General features: G+C 34.7%; 1 protein-coding gene across 5 annotated transcripts in view; it reads left to right on the top strand.

Moving 5' to 3' along the window:
- The window catches only part of CSNK1G3 (casein kinase 1 gamma 3), an 83676-nt gene extending 62996 nt beyond the window's left edge, over positions 1-20680 (top strand). Inside the window, exons 10-15 of one of the 5 annotated variants that reach the window (XM_076363362.1) lie at positions 1411-1559; positions 2603-2698; positions 3383-3472; positions 11684-11790; positions 12155-12178; positions 18352-18474. In XM_076363362.1, the coding sequence (XP_076219477.1) occupies positions 1411-1559; positions 2603-2698; positions 3383-3472; positions 11684-11790; positions 12155-12178; positions 18352-18406 (521 nt within the window). In that variant the 3' untranslated portion in view covers positions 18407-18474. Of the gene's footprint in view, positions 1-1410; positions 1560-2602; positions 2699-3382; positions 3479-11683; positions 11791-12154; positions 12179-18351 lie in introns of all 5 variants that reach the window. The other 4 variants (XM_076363361.1, XM_076363364.1, XM_076363365.1 and 1 more) reach the window with 4 other exon arrangements.
- The last annotated feature ends 748 nt before the right edge of the window (positions 20681-21428 follow it).

Raw genomic sequence — 21428 nt, 5'->3', positions numbered from 1 at the left:
CCCCTTTTTTTTTTCCTTCTGTAACAGGGGTTATGGATGGATGCAGTCTGAATGAACCAAAATTTCAGTATGGTTAGGTTTTTGCTCTCTTCACTCTTCCAGTACTTCAGTTCTTTCTTATAATACCTGCTGGAGTGGAAGGACCTGTAGGACTTGGTCTTTTGTGAAAGCTTGTTAACATTTATCTCTTCTCACCATCTGCTGTTTTCTCAGACTGTTGTATTTCCACGTGCCCCTCATTTCACTGATTCCTGAAGGAGTTATTGCAAATGTAGTCACATGTCTGAGCAGTTTCTCAATGGGATTTGAAGCTTGTGCTTCATATGTTCATGGGTCCTCCCTTTCAGCCCTTGGATTCTTGTAGTCTTCTGTCCACACGATGCTTGTTTCTTATAGCTGTTGTCTCAGAAGCCTTTCATAGCTTATACTCATTATCAAGAATGGGACTTCTGTATGCTTTATTCACCTGCCAAGAGGTTTGTCCTGGGACTCTTGTCTTAACTAAAAGGTTCTGGCTGCTAGTGTGCAGTCTGTACTTCATACCCTTTAACGACTAGGAAAGCTCTTTCCTTTTATCTTTACAGGTCCAGGCCCTTTCAGAAATCTCCCTGGTTGTCTCCTCCACTGGGAGAATCTTATAATTCCCATGTAACACCTACCCAAGTGAATCTCCATTTGTATGCTGACATGGTATTTAAACGTTGCTATTAGAATGACTTCTGACCAAAGTCAGTTTACAAGAGCTCAGGTAACCTTAGTATTTCTCTGCAGTGTTTCTGTTCAGGATATTTGCCACTTCTGCTCAACACTTTCACATAATGTGATGCCTGAAGATTCAGTGCTGCTGCAGCCTTCCATAGTCATATTACAGTTACAGCTCAACAGAGCTTATACCGAGTGTTTTTTGTCAGGACAATTGGAGTTGCCCACTTTAGAATGTACATGTGGATCCTCTCTTAAAGGAAGGTTACATGCCAGTAACATGGTGGACTGTTTGAGACACAGTCCACCCTGTACATTTATATACCCCCTTCTTTACATTTCCTTAGGCTTGTCTTTGTACAATTAATTGCAAAAAAAATTGAAGACTAGAGGCATTTCTTTCCCCACTTTCTTGGCACACTGTGCCTCAGGATTGGAAGGTTGAATAGAAGATTTTGACAGGTAATGCAAAGGGAAAATTAGTAGGGAGTCACTTGGTAGGATATGTTTAGAATATGGCATATATCTTGAAGAATATTATTACTATTATGTAACTTTTCTTTCTGGTAATTCACAGATTCATGGTGAACAGCTGTTCAGGTTTTATGGTGAGAGGTAGAAGTTAGTTTAAAATGTAATAATAAGTACTGGTTTTTTGAGTGCCATTAAAACAGGTATGGCTATTATGTACATTTCTTATTTATACAGAGGAAATGGCTACATACCTACGTTATGTAAGAAGGCTAGATTTTTTTGAAAAGCCGGACTATGACTACTTAAGAAAGCTCTTCACAGACTTACTTGATCGGAAAGGCTATAAGTTTGATTATGAATATGACTGGATTGGCAAACAGTTGGTGAGTACAATTAAGCTATTAGTAATATACTGGTTTTTTTGTGCAACCAGTTTTGAGCCAGTGTTAGTCTTGAGTTTCAGAATACATGTGCATCTCATGGCTGCTATTAGCGTTGTGAACAGCTGCTATTATAAACCCGTTTTCAGTTGCATTTTCAAACATTATCTTTTGGCTTGAGATGTTTCATAGTGAGTCTTTCTCCAAACACGTACTCTTAATATCAAAGTAAATCTCTGTTCAATCCAAAATGAGGTTGTAGGAATTCAGACTGGTTTTTGAGTTGAGGAAGGAGTTTAAAACTTTGCAGATGATTGTTATTATTGCATGTATTTTCTTGCTTTTGGGGAATTTCTTGCTCCCAGTATTTTTAATATGTAGAGCAATTACTTCCCTGCATCTGCTGTATACTCCAGATATTTATCAGTTCATTATGAAGAAACTGTCTATATGCAGTTCTAATGAAATATGGTGTAGAATATCAGTTTCTATCACAGTGCGTCTAAAGTTACAGAAAATACTGTGTTTATATTCTTTAAAGAAAGGGTAAAAGATGAATATTTCAGGGCCTCAAATTTTTCCTTGCTTCTTTTTAGTAAGTAGGGAAGGGGTTGTGTGTGTAAGTTGGACAATTTTGGATTATACATTTTACCCTGAAGTTCCCTGTGTGGCTCTCTGAAAGAATCATAGTATTTTATTGCTAAATCTTTTTTCAGTGTTTAGCATTAAAAATTACTTTAAGCCTTTCTTCAGACTTTCATCAGAATGTCCTAACTGCTAACTGCAGAAAATATGAGCCTAAAGTCTATCAGAAAATTGTCTGATAATACTCAGTTTTGCTATTTCATGAAAATGTGTAAGTCTTGGTTTGACTTTTTTCTCTGTTATTAGTAAATATCTAGTGAAGCTTTTGCTTTAATTTGATAATTTTGGGTTATGTAAACTGTCAGATTTAAAGATTAATTTCTATTACAAACCAGTAACTTTTGGTAAGACTTAGAAATTTATTTTTTTTACCAGTTGCTACATATTGTTTATATTTGTAGCCTACTCCAGTGGGTTCAATACATTCAGACCCTGCACTGTCTTCAAACAGAGAAGCATATCAGCACAGAGATAAAATGCAACAATCCAGAAATCAGGTAAATTGCTCATGTAACATTATCAGCATTACTTTGTCTTTTGTCTAATGATTCATGCTCTGTTGTTGCTTTTATTAGAACTCCAAAATAAAATTGACTCCAGGTTTTCTTTGTTTTTTCATTGATTTCAGTAGGTCCTTGTTAATGTATTTCTACATCTGTAGACCTTAACTTGTCCTAAAATGTTGCTTGTTTGATGCTATGGTATAACGTAGCTTACATCAGTAGTGAATTTTCTCTCTGCTGATACTTCTTGAATTTTTTTTTTCCTCTGTTTCTAATCACTGTCTCTTCCCCATATACTATATCATCTATTGGGGTTCTAACATGTATGTATAACATTTTCACTTTTTTTTATAAACCAGGATAATGACCAAGGTGGTAAAAACGTTAGGAATTTAGATTTGTGTCCATTTACCTAAGCTAAGTTACAGGGTTGTGTTGGTGGCCTTTGTTTCTTACTTGGAATTTTGAGTTTTAGCTACTTTACTTCTCTATGAAAATGTATGTGTAGGCATATGTAAGTATGCAGATAATGTTGATGTACAATCTATATAGGAATTGAGTATGTAGTGCTTCTGTGCTTTTTAAAAATAATATATAATAATTAATGCATGACTTGTTTATTTTGAGAATTTTTATTTCTTCTTTTGCATATATTCCTAATGCATTAAAAACTGATAGTCAACAGACCATAGGGCAGCTTGGGACTCACAGCAAGCCAATCCACATCATTTGAGGGCTCACCTAGCAGCTGACAGACATGGTGGCTCGGTACAGGTATTTTCTGCTTCTTTGCATTACTTAATCAGTCATTTTGCATTATATAATACTAGTTTCCTGTAGTGCATGACATGATTCCTATTTTCATATTAAGCTCACTTTCCAGTAGTGTTCAGAATGTTCCTATTATTCCCTACTTCACAGTTGCCAAACTGAAAGTAAAACAGGTGCAGAAAACTATGGCTCTTTTTGTATGTGGAATTACTGCTACATGTTTCTTAGTGAAAGCCTAAAACAATGGAACCATATCTCTTTTTGAGGGAATATACACTTACATAAGTGTGAGCAATTGAAGTTTAGACATTTGATATATTACTTAGTTGTATTAGCAACTAAAATGCTATTGACTGAATTCAGTGTTAAGTCATGTTTTTTGTTCCTTAAGCAAACTTCAAATGAAAGTGTTTAGTAGTGATTTTTGCTTAAACTTTACTACTTTTGTTCAAACAATAGTTGACTAGAACAATGCTTCCCAGGGCAGTACTTCACACTTATCAGTGGAAAAATGAGTAGAAACCAACAATTTTTCCTTTATTATTAGTTTATTTCATCTTCAAAGAGCTTTTTTTCATGGTTTGCTCTTAATTTTACTTTTTTGTGTCTTGCTCTTTGAATATATTTAGGGACGAGATGGTTGGGATAATACATAAGGAAGTCTAAATTTAATATAGAAGGATTCAAAATGCCAGCTGAAAAGTCTATATGAAGTTTTGAGCATTCAGTCTGAAATTAAAATAATTTAGCTTTGTAAAATATTTTCAGGGGGAAAAAAAATTCTTTTGTCTGCTGCATTTTTGATTCTGACAATCTAAGTTACGTATATTTATTCTGAAGTTTTGTTTTGGAAAAAAATTGTTGATGCCTGAAGGAAGAATGGGAAGTTCAGGGTAAAGAAAACAGTGCTGTAGTCTCACCAGTGTGATAATTCCATACCTTCTTTAAATGCTTTGAAATTCAATTCAAACTTAGCATTCTGTAAATTTTGCTGCTTTAGAAACTACTGTCATGTGTCATGTAAGAAAAGCTAGTAGATGATAATTATCACTATGCATCAAGAAAAGTTTAAAAATTGTTCTATGCTTCCCATTAACAAATACTTTGAAAACTTTATCTGTATATTTAACTTGAATTGCAATAGTTCTCTCAACATCAGTTTTAAAGGTAGTAATTTTTCTTTTGAGAACAGTATAGTAATGTGGAATCAAAATTGGGGTTGAAATTGTATCTTCCAAAATTATTACTTTTTTTAGGTTAGAAAAATACATATTTAACTTGTAAATTCCAGTTAGTAGAACTTTCAAATTGTATATCATATCACTCTTTTGGCAATCGTAGCACTTAAGAAACCTTTTATTCTTTCTCAGGTAAAATGTAGCAATCACAAGAGATTTTATTCCATTGTAACATATGTTAAATACCCTTTGGGAGTGGGGAGAACATTTTCTAGGAAATACCAGTAGTATTCCTTTCTGTTAATATAATGTTCTTCCTTTTTTTTTCTCAAAGGATATGGGCATTCTGAGTTCAGATCACTTAGATTAGTTGAGACTAAACAGTTGCCATGTAAAAAGAGCAGTGTGCAAAACTGCATCCATTTGGTCTGTGTCTTTGAAGATCAAGTGTTGTACAGAAGGGTATTTTCAGGCCAGCTTAATTGGGTTGCTTTTTAGCGGGGAGTGGTCATACTTCCTCATTAAAAGCACTTATAAAACTGTATAATAATTTTCAGTTTTGTTTTGAAGTTTGAGCCCTTGACTGTTGTCAAATACCCCTTTGTTGTAGTGATACTAACTGAATCATGCTATTAAGTTGGACAATTAGCTAGCAAGTTTAACTGGATTCCTAACTGCCCCCAAGAAGACAAGTTCTAAAAGTGCCACAGATAATTGTTCAAAGGAAAGTTGTGTCTAAGGTATGAAATTAAAGTGTATTTATTTTTTCTGTGACCTTAGTGAGTCATTGTTCATCTTTGAGATCAGTTTTATGCTGAATTACCCTTTTTTCTGCAAGATATGAAAATCTGGCAGATAATTTTGTTTTAAAGTGACAATGGAATGTTTTTTAGGTCACTACTATTACAGTCATCTGTAATACTACTGGTGATGTCTTCTCTGAGATCCTTTTGTAGAAGATTATTAAAATATCTTAGTGATTCTTCACTATGACACATTAAATTCAAGTGGACTGAATGTTGGTATGTGTGTATATGTATGTTAGTACATATTTTTATGCTATTAGTAACAGTGTTCAAGCGGGAAACATTCAGGTTCTAAATGATTTGTTCATTAATAGTAATCATTCTGGTTTTTGTATTAAAGTTAAGTTACAATGTATAAATTTAAGTTATCCCAAACTCTCTAGGCCTTTGTTAGAGATATACTAATGTTTTTAATCATGTCTGATTTTACCTTGTAGCATCAGTTCATGTTTAAAGTTCAAATACTATCAGCAAATTGAGTTGTAAAGGGAAGACCTCCAGAAATAGTTCACATCCCTTCTTCCACTTTTCTCTATTTAGAGTAAGATAAAAAATGCTGTAGTATGGCAGTCCGTCTTTCTAGTTTGTGTAGCCTTGTTAATGAGATGCAACTTGTACCTCCCAGCAATTCATTCAGCAGCTTCCTGTGTCTTTATTTTTGTTTGCCTCAGTTCCCAAAAATGTCAGTTGTACAGCACTGAATTGTTTCCTTCTCTACATGAACTGCAGACTGCTTATGCACTCATAAAGACTGTACTAATCTGTTCGTTACTTTTTTTTATCACTTGCTAGCTGATCTCCTTCCTCTTGTCCTTTCTCTTTCTGTGTTCCCATTTGGAAATTCTTAAAAGGAGGTCAGATTAAAAGATCAGGTTAAAGAGTTCTCAGTGAAGTGCCATAGGTCTTGAAAGGTGCTTCGGAACTGCTTGAAAGCTTAGATATTTGATGTAAGTAGTTTTTGAGTTGCAAGACACCTCTCCTTCAAGATGTCAAGATAGCAATGTGTTAGATGAAACAAATCAATTTCCCTTAGCTTTTGTGAATTAAAAAGGTAGTGTGAATTTTTTTGGTTCTTTTGTCTTAACTGGAAGCTTTTTGAAGGTAAAATATAGCGTTCTGTAGTATCACTAATGAATTTCTTAGGCCTGAAGGCTGGCTTTGTTTTTTGAAGAGTGGAGAGTTCAGTTACTGAGACTGGTAGTGAAATGAAGGATTATTTTCTATGTCTTTTTCAAATTTTGCAATTCCTTATTGTGATTATAAGCATGAAAATCAGCAAAATTTGTTTTCTAAGAGACTTTCTGACTGATTTTTGAACATAGCAAGTAAAAGATCAGTTTACATACTAATCCAAAACAAAGCATGGGGCTAGCCTGAAGACTCGCTGTTATCATTTGGGGAACTGGTATTCAGGCTTAACTTTGTCGTCTTATAACTGGCCCTTAGCAAGCTTCTAAAGGACCATATCTAAGAAACTAATCTGTTCTGCGATTAATATGTCTCATTATTATGTAGCGGGTCTAGTATTTTAAGTTTGTTTGCCTTACGGCATAGAGGGTAGCAAGAAACAGCCGATGTGACACATATGCTTCTTTATATATGTGCTCTTCAAATTAAACTTTTAAAGAACTTAAATTAAGTTGATTAAATTTGAAGGAACTAAATTTAAACTAGGATAAGATCTGTTATCAAAATGCTTAAAGTTGTTTTAGATTTTCAGTTTAGGGGTTAATCTCCCACTTGTATGTAGGTGAGCAGCTTAAGTTAATCTTCAACATTGGAACACTTCTAATTTGAAACTTAGTTTAATATATTAGTTTTCAGAAACCTAATTCTGTGACTATTCATGGAAAAATGTTCATGTAGTTTTTGTTAACAGAATTTTTAGGTGCAAAAACATAACTTAAATATCTACATTTTTTCACTATAATCGTATACAAATCTGTTAAGAGATGAATTGTGCCTCCCATCTTTCATCAGGCTACTGAGGAAATCCAGTCCAACTCCAGTCATAAGTAGAGAAATGAAATTAAAAATTTCTCTTTAAGCACTGTTAGTTTTGTGTATCAGTTCTCTCTCCTTTCCTAAAGTTTTAGATTTTTATGTGGATCCACTATGATGAATCTTCTTTGTGCCTTATTTGTGGTACATCCTGGCCACAGAATTTCGTGTACCGCACCTTCAGTGCATAAGCTGTCTTCCAGGTGACTTATTCTTGTTCAATTTTGTTATATTCCCATATCTTTCTACCTGTGTTTTGCTGATTTTTGAGATGATTGGCATGTAGTCTGAGAGAGAAAAGTCTAATGGTTGGTCTAACTTAAGCCCATATGCTCCAGGATCAGGAGTGTACAAGTGTTAACACTGCTTCATTTACCCTGCATTATCAGTCTTTTACCAAATACACTTTTTGGTCAGATTGAAAAATATATTACTGATGTCACAGGGAATTAACTTCTGGCATTGTAGGTTGTTTTAGCAAGGTACAGAACTTACAATTGTAAGATCATACAGTTGTAGCTTTACTGATACTGGAGCTGAAGCACTCCTTCCTATCTCTTGTTCTCCTTTAAATGAGTCTTTGCTAGTTTTTTTTAAAGGTAAATATTTTACTCTGTTGCAGGTGCATTAATTCTTGGTTCTTCGTCTTACTGACACCATTCCTAGAGCTGTTCTCAGCAGTAGTAGACTAGAGTGAAACTCAAGGCATTTGTGATTCTGGAGAAGCATGACTGATACTGGTTTTTGGACTACTGATACCCTTTGTTTCACTTATGCTTTCAGAGGTCACAACTCTTTCCAGAAAGATGAACTTCGTTTTCCTCCCATTCAAACTAAGCCATGCAACAGGCAGTTATACTTGATCGTATCTGGTTGTGTATTTGGTGGATGTGTCTGGTGTATGTATATGGGAAGGACTGAGGTCTTTTTCTCCTTGATCTCTATCTTTTTGATAGAGATCAACTAGAGTGAGGCACGACAGTCTTCTGCTATCTAGTGCGAAGTCTTCTGCAAAGTTTGTATTGAAGTTTCTTAGAGAAAACAGTCATCTTAAATGAACAAAAAAACACCTTAGGACAAATGCTGTCTTGAAAAGAAAGACTTCTCCCACTAAAGGAAACCACTGTCAAGAAATACTATTCAGTTTTGAAATTGGTTTGAAGAACTTCAAGAAAAGAATCACCAAACAGGTTGTTACAGCTTCTCTGCTTCCTCTTTTATAAGCATATAAATGTGTTGGGAAACCCTGAAATAAGCATTGTTCTTTGTTACCATATGGCAGTGCATTGACCCAAGCAGAAGATTGTTATTGCTTCTTTAAAGCTCAAGTCAGCTTAGATTAGTATGAGTTTAAGTAACTGTGATTTTAAAAAAAAAAACAACCAATAAACCTGTCATAAACCAGGAGGTTTTTTGGTTTTGAGTTGCTCAAATCTTGCAAATATTCTTTTAACAATTGCCAGAAGAGGTTCCAAAGATACCAGAAGAGAGTTGTTGACAAAGGCTGATAAGAACCATCCATGAATCTTGAACCAGAGGAGCAAACCTTTTATTGCTGATCTACCTGCCTCTCCAAAATGGACTTCCTCTAGCGGTGATAGACAGGCAGACTATAAAAACGTGCTTAGGTACAGTTTTGTTCCTGTCAAAATGTTTTCACTTTCTCCTAAATTTTTTATCCATCAGAAGGGAGAGATGGATTTTTTCAACCTACTGTTGAAAAATAATATTCATAACTAGATTATTAACATAGGAAGGATTTTTAGATACCTACTTTCATGTTTTCCAGCTCACATGAAGAATGTGTACATGCTTGAGTCTGATCCCTTTTTTTGAATCTGCTGTCCAAGAAGATAGAGGTGAATGATTGAATAGGCACTCCTGGGAAAGAAGTGTGGAGGAGAATGCCATGTGAAAGCTCCATAGATGCTGGAGTTGGGCAATATGTTTGATATTTGAGTAAAAGTCATGTTTTCATTTGCTTTTTGTAGGAAAAGAGAAGAAAATAGGAGTTCTTGCAACTACCTGTGCAAACTGTCACGTTCTTTACAACAGTCAGGAATGCTGAGGTGTATGGGGTTGCTTGCCATCCAGAAAGGGGCATATACCTGTTGTCTTGCTTCTTGATGTACCCTACCCTTACTCGAGTAAACTGAAGAAAAAGGCTTCTGTTTCTGATCAACCGTTATTAAACCTTGAGCATAGTTCTGAGAATCTCTTTAGAAAAGTTCATTTTAAGTCTAGATCATGGAGCAGAAATCCTGAATGATTAGGACTGCAGGCAGATTAAGAGACTGTAGTCAATTAAGATTGACTACAATCTTAATTGGGTGGCATTGCTTTATATGGATTATTGCAGGCTGCAGTTGTGATTAGTTACGTAGTTATTATTTGGATCCTTTGGATCCAAAACTCATTTGGTGGACAAGTTGAGCACATTTTTTTACCCTTACATTTTCATGAACAATCCTGTCTGATTTAGCAAGTACTTGCCATGCAAACACCATATGTTTCTGCTCTGCTTATCACTGTTACAACTGGATATTTCACAAGAAGCAATGAAATTATTTGCACAGTAAGATCCCTGGTGAGATGGTTGGGATCATACTATTTCCCCTTACCAGTAAATATGGACAATGATGACAAGAAATATTAAGATACTAGTAAAAAAAAAAAATCTACTAACCCAAGGTGTTTAGTTTAAGATGCCTGACCAACCATCTTATGATTTGTTAAAGTACAATTCCTACCTATATCTGTCACTGAATATTTAGTGCTTCTGCCATCCCCACTGATACGAAACTAAGCTTAAGCCACCTGGTTGAAATTCCACTGACTTACCTGTCATCACAGAAATCAAGTCCAATCTCCCAGAATTCTTTCAGGTATATTGACCAAAATTTAAGTAATTAGATTCTTGGAATCTCAGACATCTTTTGTTTTGTTATTGGGCTTCAGGGTTTTTTTGGCAGTGGTTCCTATTTTAGTAAAACTCGAAAAAGAAGACTCAGCCTGGTGTAGTCATATGGCATGGAAAACAGCTTAAGTTCAGCGAACTTCTGAAGCTCTGTACTTAGTTACAGTAGGAACCACAAAGCAAACCTCAATACGCAAGGCTATTAGCTCTAGTTATTAATAGGTGAGCCATAATTGCTACCTTAAGAGGACAGCTTGGAAGGGTGAGGGGAATAGTAACATTATGATGATGACTGTCCTTCCCTCTGCTTTCTTGTACTTTAATCTCTGACCTTCAGGCAACAGCTGGTAAGAATCTTGAACTATGAACTATTGGCCCACTTTCCTGTAGCTGATTATGTTTTACAGATGTTTTCTGCAGGCTCTTATATTATTTGGCCAGAGTGATGTTTTTGTGCAATGTTGCTTGGCCAAGTATTTGCTGCTACTTTGTAGCTAGTAGACCTCTTGATACTTTAACTGGGTCAGTTAGCAGTGTCATCTTCCCTGACCAGCTATGCACTTGTCTTTATCCAGTTAACCATCTTCCTGGCAGATTCTGTGAGGTGAAAAAGGGAGAGGCCTCTGGAATAGCTCCATTTGTCATGCAAGAAAGCTGACAGGAACTGGGAGATATTGGGTTCCATTTGGTTTAAAGTCAGAACAAGCATTGCCAGAGAACCAGAGCTGTCCCAGTGGCTCAAGAATTTACAAAGGAATTTGAGAGTAAATTAATGGGAATGAAGATGAATCTAATTTTTTTTTTAATGGCAGTAAGTGTTCTCATGCTCTAAGAGTGAAAACCAAACACCACCTACACTCTTGGGTCCAGAGAATGTCTTAGTTTTCCCCTCTTCTGGTGAGTACTCTGAGATACAAAAGAAGGAAACTAAGGAGCTTAAATACGCTTAGAGAAGCAGAGATAGGGTAAGACTGACTGAATTGATAGCAGGAAAGGGGTTAGTGCTTTCTCTTAAGGCTCTGAAGAGACATGAGAGAGATTAGCAAACTGATCAACAGAATTGCTTTGCTTAATCCACTCACTTTGAGTCTGTCATGTAGATGTCATTTCCACTAGTGCTTATGAAAGAAAAATGGCAGGAGCGCAGGGATGCAGGAATAAAACCTGGGAAAGATACTATTATTGGAATAAAAAGAAGTATGGAATTAACAAAAATTACTGATTTTTGAAGATGTATTGTAACTTTAGGAATTGACAAATGTATGTCTGGCAATAGCATAATTTTAGGTATTTCTGGTGATTTCAGGTAGTAAGCTCAACAAATGGAGAACTGAACACAGATGACCCAACTGCAGGCCGTTCAAATGCACCCATCACAGCTCCTGCAGAAGTAGAAGTAATGGATGAAACTAAGTATGTCCATCTTTTATATTCTTTGGATCTACTCAGCTACTTCAAAATTTTTCTTGTATAGTTATTAAAAAAATATTGTCTAAACTGAATAGCCACTGGTGAGGGGCAAAACTATAGTGCTATACTTAATTTTGGCTTTAAATATTTAAATAATAGACTTTCTATAACTTGTGCTTTTTAGGCTAAGCCCTCAATAAGCCTTCTATACTAGAGCAGTGCATGCATTTTTGATATTTCAACTGATTTTGAAATATTTATTTTAAGATAGTGTTCTGACTACCAAAAGCTATGTATGAAAGATGTAAAATTCTTCCTCTGTGTGGTATTCTGATTCTCTTTTTCCCCTTACTCTCTTTCTGTATAGCTGCCAGAAAGTGTTGAACATGTGGTGAGTTCTACCGCACAGGCAGGCAGAAATAGCCCCAGGGGCTTTGTTCTTGTTACTTGGTTTAAAACTAATTTCAGAGAACTCTAAAATAATAAGTCCACTTGGAAATCACAAAACATGTTTTAATATTGTGAAACAATTAACTGTTTTTACAAACAGCCACCTTCAGGAGCTATTTTGCCTGCTTCAAATGTTGCTTGCTTTTAAGTTGTGTAGTCTGTGGTGTACTTTATTTAATCCTTTTTAGTGTGTAGTAGAATATTTTTTTCTTACTTTGCTATCCTGTTTTAGAGGGGAAAACATTCTTTTCAGATATTGTAGCATTCAGCTAGTATTTTTAACATCTAGAAAATAACTCACTTATATGAACAAGTAATGAATGCTAGCAAATGTTTGAACTTTGTCCGTTATGTCTGTAAACATAGTATTTACCAGAGTATTAGTCTTTGACAACCTGCTAACAAATTGCTAAAACATAACTTCAGGGTTCGTTAAAGTTAGTGTAATGAAAGGGGAAAACATTAAGGTCTGTTAACATGGGGTGGACAACTAATGTATATATTTGAGTATATAAGGATATATTATACATATATCTCAAATATATATCTCAATTACTCAAATATATATATTTGAGTAATAAAGTCAGACTTGTAAAATAGTACAGAAAAATATACTGCCTTTAGCTATCAGGAATAACTTTCAACATATTTTCTTTTATAATTGTGATTGGAATAGGATTGTACAAGGGTATGGATCTAGTTTATCATAAAATAGAGGCACTCAAGTATGAAGGATACATTAGTAGCAGAAAAATCCAGTAAGCGTTCCTTAATAGCAATAAGTTTTGTAGGGTCCATTTTCGTAACTTTTAGATTAGAGAAAATTTCTCAAAGTACAAATTTTTCTTGAAGTGATTGTTCTGCAGGTTCTGGTTTTGGTATGTAAGGTTTGTCTGCATGTGTAGTTAAAAATTGTGAATGGAGGCGTCTGTTGTGCCACACTTGTGCACTAGCTTTCTGTCAGCACTGAGAAGACCAGTTCTTTACCTGCCATCTTTGCAGAGTACTGTATTATTTTTCTGGCAAGAATTCAGTGTTCTTATATATATTTAAAACAAAAAAAGACTCCAAAGAGCAAGCATGTTGATAGGCTGCACATGGAGAAGTTCCCTATCCCCTCCCTTTGGATAAGTGCAGTGATAACCTTCCTTATGCCCAGTTTATGTACACACAGGAAAAGATTAAATTAAGTTTTGAGTACTGCTTAGCACAATTAAACCTATGCTTAGTTATCTACAGAAAGTAAGAGAATTCTCAGAAGCCAAGATGCTGCAACTGCTTTAAAAGTGTAGAAGTTCCTTTCCTCTGATATGAATAATTGATGGATAAATATGCTATCCTTGACCTTTTTGGCCTAGTCTTCACTGGTTTTGTCACAGGCAAAGTATCTAGTCTTAATATCCTACTTTTTAGATTCATTTTCTTTTTCAATATGAAACACACAAATTAGTTTTCCAGCAATGTCTATTTTAACTGCAGTTTCCTCATTCACTATTTTTTTGGGGGTAGAAGTTGTTTTATACTTGGCAGTAATTAAAGCAACATGCACACCCCCACCCACACCCCCTCCCCAGCACTGCTATCAGACATCAATGTGTAGGTAGATATCTTTTCTCAGTAACAATACTGTAGAAGGCTTAGGTAATTTTACATTTTAACATGATAGTTGCAGGCTTAATATCAAAAGGTATTGTGAGATGTTTAAACATCCATTTATAGATTTTACACTGCTGAAAAGTGTAAGGAAATGCAAGTATCAGTATCTTTCATGTCTGTGATACATTTTTTATGTATATATACACATACATTTTATAACAATATATAAAATATAATGTATATTTTATAGATATAAATATACAGACATTGTTTTATCGAAAGACTCTCACTTTGTGCCTCTCTCATAATCTTTTCTCCATCTGAAAATATGAACAAAGTTAACCTCTTTTGCTGATATCTTCTGTTTGTAACATTTCTGCATACTCTGAGGAGACAAACTTGAATATTTTTTAGAAACACTTCATTCGTTGTTCTAGATGTTTTCATAGTTTTAGAAGCTTAGCATGACTATATCTTGGTTTAAAAGATTGAAGAAAGGGTGCCCTATCATGTGTGATTTTAACTATGAACACAAATATTGTTTAGCTGAATATTAGATCTTTTCTTACCATTTCAGTGGGATGCTGTAAATCAGAAAGGATAAGGATTTTTTTCAGTAAGCATTTTATTGTTTTAGGATATTCATCCAACACTTCAATTGTTTGATACATGTTTATGTACTCGCATGCAGTATGTGTTCTAAGTCTTATGCCTTGTCATCTTCATGCTCCTCAGGTGTTGCTGTACAGTAAGCATGTGCAGCAAGCATGACTTAGCAGTGGGTGTTAGGTTTTGGGTTTTTTTGGGGGGGAGTTTGGGGGTTTCTTGCCTTTTTTTGTTGTTAAGAAAAGTAGTTTTCAGCTCTATTTCAGTTGTTACTTACTGGAGTTGTAAAGTAGGGAGAAAACTAACCTGATCACTGTTCTGCCCTGGCACTTGTAGATCTTATCTTCTACAGATGGTCTTCCAGTTATCACTGAGCAATTAGCCTTTCTTTCCTTAACTCTTTGCTAGCCATCAGAATAGTTGCTTCTGTGAAGCTTGTGTAATTTGGATAACCAAAAGGCTCTGCCACGGGAGGACAGAGAATGGCAAACAGGAAAAGATTATATGATCTGTCCTTTTCGCATCTTGCATTCTTTTTGTCACTTTAAATACCTGTTAATAATCCTGCAGTAAAGTGCTGCCACATGCTAGATGACAAATATAAAAACATAGCTATCTAAACAAAAATGAGAACTGAAGTTGCTTTAGCATGTTGTGCCAAGGGACTGCTCAAGTGGTAGCGGGAGAAGTATGTAACAGAAAAAAGGTATGATAATGTTTTAAGTAGGACAAGAAATGTTTGTAACCATAATACTGAGATTGCTACCTTATATAATATCTCAAAGGTCACTTCAGATTGTACAGGAAAGGTTGTTTCTTGAGCTTCATAAATTGGTATTATACTGCCTCTGTAGAAATGTTTTATACCCTACAGAGAAAGAGGTTAGCAGTCATTAAATGCTTTCTTTAAAAAGAAAACAAAGTTCCTTTCCTAGAATTAGGAATTTTCAAAGCGTATCTATTCTTATGCATTTTGCGTGCATATTGAAGAATATGATAAATTTGTGGTTTAATACTCATTAATAATGCCTCTATCTGTAGCTTTAAATATGGCTTCAAGCAATGTAATATATAAAAGTGATAATGACACCCTCTAGTGACAGTATTCTTAAGAACATGTCTGCATTTCTGTCTTAAATTATACTCTTCAAGAGATTATGCACTATGGATCTCTAATTTCAGGGTTACATTTCTTTCATAAAATTTATTATCAGGCAATGTAGTCTGACCTGTCTTATTCCCATGTAAATGTGCATATATTTTCAAATGACATTTATTTGGTCTTGGAAGGTTTGACAAGCCTAGCACTTCTAGGCTGATAAACATACATTTCAGTAAGTTTCCAAGCCAGTCCTGTGGTTGCAAATTCCCTAGGGCATTGTAATTCCTTTAACACTTTTTAGATATATTATAAATTAACAAGGGATTTATTTTCCCACACCAAATAAGTCTTCAGCACTTAGTGACATTCCCTGAACTAGAATACAGCTGAACTGTTCTCATAATTTAAAAAAAAAAACCAAAAACTGTTAATAGAAATTACCCTCTTTGTAATAGTATTATGCAGACTCCAGAACAGGAGATTTAAAAAGCGGTGCTTTATGTTGGTTAAAGGTAGAACTCTTGAATTCCCCATTGCATGATGCCCTTCTCTGGTTGACAGAGAAGTAGCAAACTAAATCAGCTATGGAGAAGGAAAAAAGGACAGTATGAGATTTGTAGCAAGGGTGGGTTAAAATTTCTGGGAAGGAAAGTATGAAAACCTAAAATGTCCTTGAATTACACAGAGGATCCAAGCAGTCCTAAACATTTAAGAACTGTCATCTGCTGTTCCTTGAGACATACTCCATATAAGCAAAGTGTAGTTAAACAGTGAAGAGTTAAAATTCTAGATTCTTTCTAGAATATAAATTGTCTGCCACACTTTCATCTTCCTGCAGTTACTTATGTAACCTGTGTTCTGTATATACTAAAATTATGAATCGAGACAAAATTTTTCTACAAGCTTTCATTGAGGCCTCCTAATCTGAAACAGGTACAAAAGTGATTTACCATCACAGTCCAAGGTACGATTTCGTCATTTACAGGATCATAGCATAATTCACATTGAAAGGGAGGGACCACTGTAAAATGCTTTGTTTTGATATGATGTTTGGGGTGTGTGTGTGTATGTATGTGTGTAAAATACTTGGGAAAAGGTCGGGGTAAAAGAAGGATTAAACTAAATTGTATGCCATACATCTGCATATAAATTCAAAGCTTAAGTGATAATGGATGTTAGTGGTTGTAGACAGATGCTAAGAAAAAGGGTTGGTAGTTATGGGGGAATTTCGGTTGCAGTTGGTGGCTACTAGCCTTCAAAACCAATTATGTCTCTTTTAGAAGTACTTTAAAGTTAATAAATACAGTATGATATTTCTGCTAGCTGTAAAAATATTTACCTATGTAGTTTCCCCTATTGAATTTTAATTTTGGGCTTCCTCTCCATCAATAACCAATGTTTTTTTCTGCTGAAAGTTACGTAACTCTCAGAGCAGCTCTGGTCTGCCTCTGCCCATTGCTACTTTTTCAGTGACTGAGTGACAGGGTGCCCTTGGATATTTTGAGAAGGTAACTTCTGTCTCCCCTTACTTTGGATGTTGTTCTCATCCCTTGTAGAATCTTATTTTTAGACCCTTATTCTCCCTGGTTTTCAAATGCTTCCCCATTTCCCATATTCCAAACTAAATCAGCAGGATTCCTTTTGAATCTTAATGACATAAAATGCTTGGTGAACTTAAGGACTTATTGATAGGCTATTGATGCAGTACATTTATATTTTCACTTCTGTTGTACTTCATAGTTTAGGAAAGACTCCTGAGCGTATAGCACTGGAAGTGAGAATTCAATAACCAAACTGCAGAACTCCATGGGGCAAGCTCTGTTAAAATAGACAGCTTGCATGTTCACTTTTGATTGCAAATTGTGAATACTTCACTAAGCGGAAGCTTTAATTTTAAAGGTGGTGGTCAGGAGCTGGGAGTTGCTTAAAATAAGGCTAACATTACATGCAAATGAAAAAGTTTTCTTTGTGTATTTGTTGCTTTCCTTTTTAGTTAATTTTCAAAAATACTTCTTAGACTTCTGCAGTCTTCCTCTGTATTATCTATCTCTAACTCTCTCCAATTCTTTTTCATTTTGTATTGTTTTTTTCAGTTACTTTGATTGTCTCTATTTGCTAAGTGAAATTTGCAGTATTTGTCAATATTAGTTTCCTTTATGTAGTATGCAATAAAGCAGAAGAAAGAATGTCAGTATACTTCAATATGCTTAAAGCTGTGATTTTTTTCACTGTGGTAATATCATCACAGCACTGAATCAGAACATTAATTATATTGTTCATGAACATTTTCTTCTAAAATATTTTGGGGAACAGCCTTGGGGAAGGTTTTTCCAAGTTCTGGTTGAGAAAGGAAGCTCAAATTCTTTTCTTGTATTAGCATTAGCAACAGTAGTGTCTAAAAGTGCACAGGTGACACAATCTTAAGCTCAAGCTTGTATTTGGCATATTCATATTAATGTGAAAGAGTGCTTAGGTAATGGAACATGCCTTATTCTTACAAATACATTTCTAAGTCAGCCTATAATGCCCATGCTTTTGATACCCTCACACAATACTCTAAACTTAATAGCTATTTTTATTACAGCTTTTTTCATTTGATACTTTTTTCAAAAAAAAGGTGAAATGTGTCAAAAATATCTCTACTTCAGTTTCTTTCACTAATAAATCAATCACCCGCAATAGAGATTAATGTATTCCTTGTGGTGCTGGCTATATCTGAATTACATACTTGAAGTGAAACAAATACAGTAAACAGAGTTTAGTTTTGTGATTTCTTTTTATATCATATGTCATTTATGTCACACCTGCAGGTGCTGCTGTTTTTTCAAGCGGAGGAAAAGGAAAACCATTCAGCGCCACAAATGACTAGAACCAAGCAGAACATGGGAAATTGCTTATTTGTTCAACTGCTGTCTTGTGATCTTAAAAACAAACAAACAAACCCTCTGTAATGACCAAACGTTTTCCAAGGACTCCCTTAAAAACAAGGTCATTTATGTGTGCTTTGATTTGGTTCTCCTGCATCCATCTTTTGTTTCTTTAATTCATTTATTCTGAAAGCTTTAAGGTTTTGTCAAGTATGAGTGCTTCTTTGACCATCAACAAATGGACCAATAAAATGGTACAAATGAACAGTATCTTCAGCAAAACTAAACTTGAAAAGTATTTCTCCTGTCCTAGGAAGTACTAGCAGTGTCTTAGCTGAAGACAGATGTCATAAATCTGTTATTTGAGTTGGTAGCAGCTTATCAAAAGCAGTTTTCTTCAAAAATGCAGAAGAAAAATACAGTTGCACAACCATATAGAAAAATAATAAAATCTTAAACTTATTTTCTGACACCTGCATTGATTTTTTTTTTCCTTTTCTCTTCTCCCAGTATTACTGGTGATACTGTAGTCAAATTGTATCAGCATTAAACCCTGTCTGTGATATTGTGATGCAGTCACTGTCTAGAGATACTGAGGAGGCTGATTTAACTGTTGACAGTTGTCTAAATGCTGGCGATACTAATGAATAAAAGTATTTCCAGTAGCCTCTGGGTTTGAAAAGCTGCTTTTGTTATGCCTACGATGGAATGCAGTACAGTAGAAATGACAAGAGTGTTTGTACAAAAAAATACAGAAGTTTGTATAATTTCAGTTGTGCTTCCAGTAATGTTAGTAAGATTGAAATACCTTCAAAAGAGGATCTACAGAGGAATTATAAAAGAAGAAATAAATGTGAATCTGGTTAAAGTGGAATAAATATTAAAGCCTATATGTTCAGTAAGGTAACTGATGATTGACAACATCTTTAACTTGAAAATATGGATGTGCCATGTAATGTTAGAGATCTGTTTGTAAATTATTTTATTCTTTAATTTAGAAAACAAATGGAGTGGAAGTGAGTTAGACTTCTCCCATCTCTGCCTACTATCCCATAACACCCAAAAATTCCTGAGGTTTTTTTCCTGGAAATTTCTTGTCTTTCAGTGTAATGTCACTACTATAGTAGGATGGCAAGGATGTGTCACATACTTCCCCACAGTCCAATGAAGTGTCTGCAATATGAAGAAACCAGCAGTTCTGTAGACAAGGAGGCCCATTTTGTATTTTCTTCTTCAGAAAATATATGCTTCTTTTAAAGCCATAATGACAGAGGTATGCTTTTTGTTGTTTAGCTGCCAGTTACTGAAGAAGGGGTGTGAAAGATTGACTAGACAGAGTTGTTGACCAAAACTCAGATTATCTCCTTTTTTTTATAATTCTTCTAGAGCTAATTAGCATTTTTTTACTATCCACACATGCCTTTTGGCATACTTATTTATTTTTAATGTTTTGTGGTAGCATTTAAAATGTGTATTAAAATAAATGCACACCTTTGAATTCATTATTGCATTTACAAGAATTTTAATTGTATTTTGTAATTTATTTTTCCTTAACAGCCAAAAGTGTATTTTATTGTTTAGATTATGGGCTCGTATGTATACTTTGATCTTTGTCATTATTACTGTTCATGATGTTAAGTTTTTGTTTTAAAAAAAACTGAACTTGGCCTACAAAAACATACTGTATAACAGGTCGTAAGTTTCCACTCCACCAGTTTGTGTTACTGATTATCTCAAACTCATGAAGTTACTTCTTTGTTTTCATTTGAGCTGAAAGGTAGGCGGTTACTTGACTATTCTCATATGAAAACACATCCTTCTTTGTAGTACTTGACCAAATCTGTGGCTTCGTAAGATTTGTAAGTACATGTGATATGTGTATTTCTTACACACCTGATGAGTTTTATTCTTGGAGGTTTTTGACCTGTACAGTGTTTGTATGATCTGAACTCCATACACATGACAAGAAAGTGTGTATATTATGGACTTAAAATATTTGAATATATAAAAGCTGCTTATTTGCTGAAATGACCTGTATCTACGCATTTGCTTTTCAGCAATATTTTTTTAAGTGCTTGATTTTGTTGCTGAAGGAGGTTTTCTTCTAGCAAAGCAAAGCAGTCAGTACTAATGCAGGTATGTTCAGATTATGCCAATATGATCTGCATTATATCCTTTTTTTTCCTGTCTAAACTAATGAAGTCAATGTTGGCTGGATGTCTAAAAATTAAATACATCCATGTTTAAATGTAAGACAAAAAAATAAAGATAGTTTTTTAAAACTTGCCTTTTTCCCCCTTTCCTACAATCTTGGATGAAATAATGGAAGCTGTTATTTTAAGAATTGCTGAACAGTTTTAATCTTTTTGGATGGTAAGGAATTTGAAAGCATGTTACTTGAAACACTACCTCAACATTGCAGTTATAGTTATGTTTGCTTAGTTAACAGGTGTTATTGTTATATACTTTAATACACCTACTGATAACAATAGAATGAAGAGACTTCAATGTTTGTAACTAGGAAATCTACTCAGTGTCTCCATGGATTAAAGTCTGTGCTGTCTGTGCCACCTAGAATACAAGCCATTACAGATACTGTGACGTATGCAATAAATGTGTCTTTAATTTTGCCAGGTAGGTATCTAGAAAAGGAAGACTTATAGTTAGTTCTTCAGTCACAACCTTTTTTTCGGTACAGATGATTGTTCCTAGTTGTAGAGCATTTGATATGGTAGAAAAAAGGGCACATTTACTTGAGAACAATGTTAATAGGCAAAATTGGTTGCTAGACTTCTACTTAAGATTCCTAGCACTTTGCTTCATAAGCAGGTGTTTTCATCTGCTTCTGCTCTTACAGATCTACAGAGCTATTGCAAGTAAAAATTTTTTTCAAGTTCATGTGTTCTTTTTATTCAAACTAAAGTTTTCTTCAGAACTTGTTTTTGAGACTTGGAATTTTAACACCTGAGTGCTTAAAAATACATCCCCATGTATTTTTCAGTAGCTTTTTAGGAGCTTTT

Source organism: Aptenodytes patagonicus, chromosome Z, assembly GCF_965638725.1.
Source record: "Aptenodytes patagonicus chromosome Z, bAptPat1.pri.cur, whole genome shotgun sequence".
Taxonomy (NCBI): domain Eukaryota; kingdom Metazoa; phylum Chordata; class Aves; order Sphenisciformes; family Spheniscidae; genus Aptenodytes; species Aptenodytes patagonicus.
Note: the sequence above shows the minus strand (reverse complement) of the source record. Positions and strands in the feature narration are given on the sequence as shown.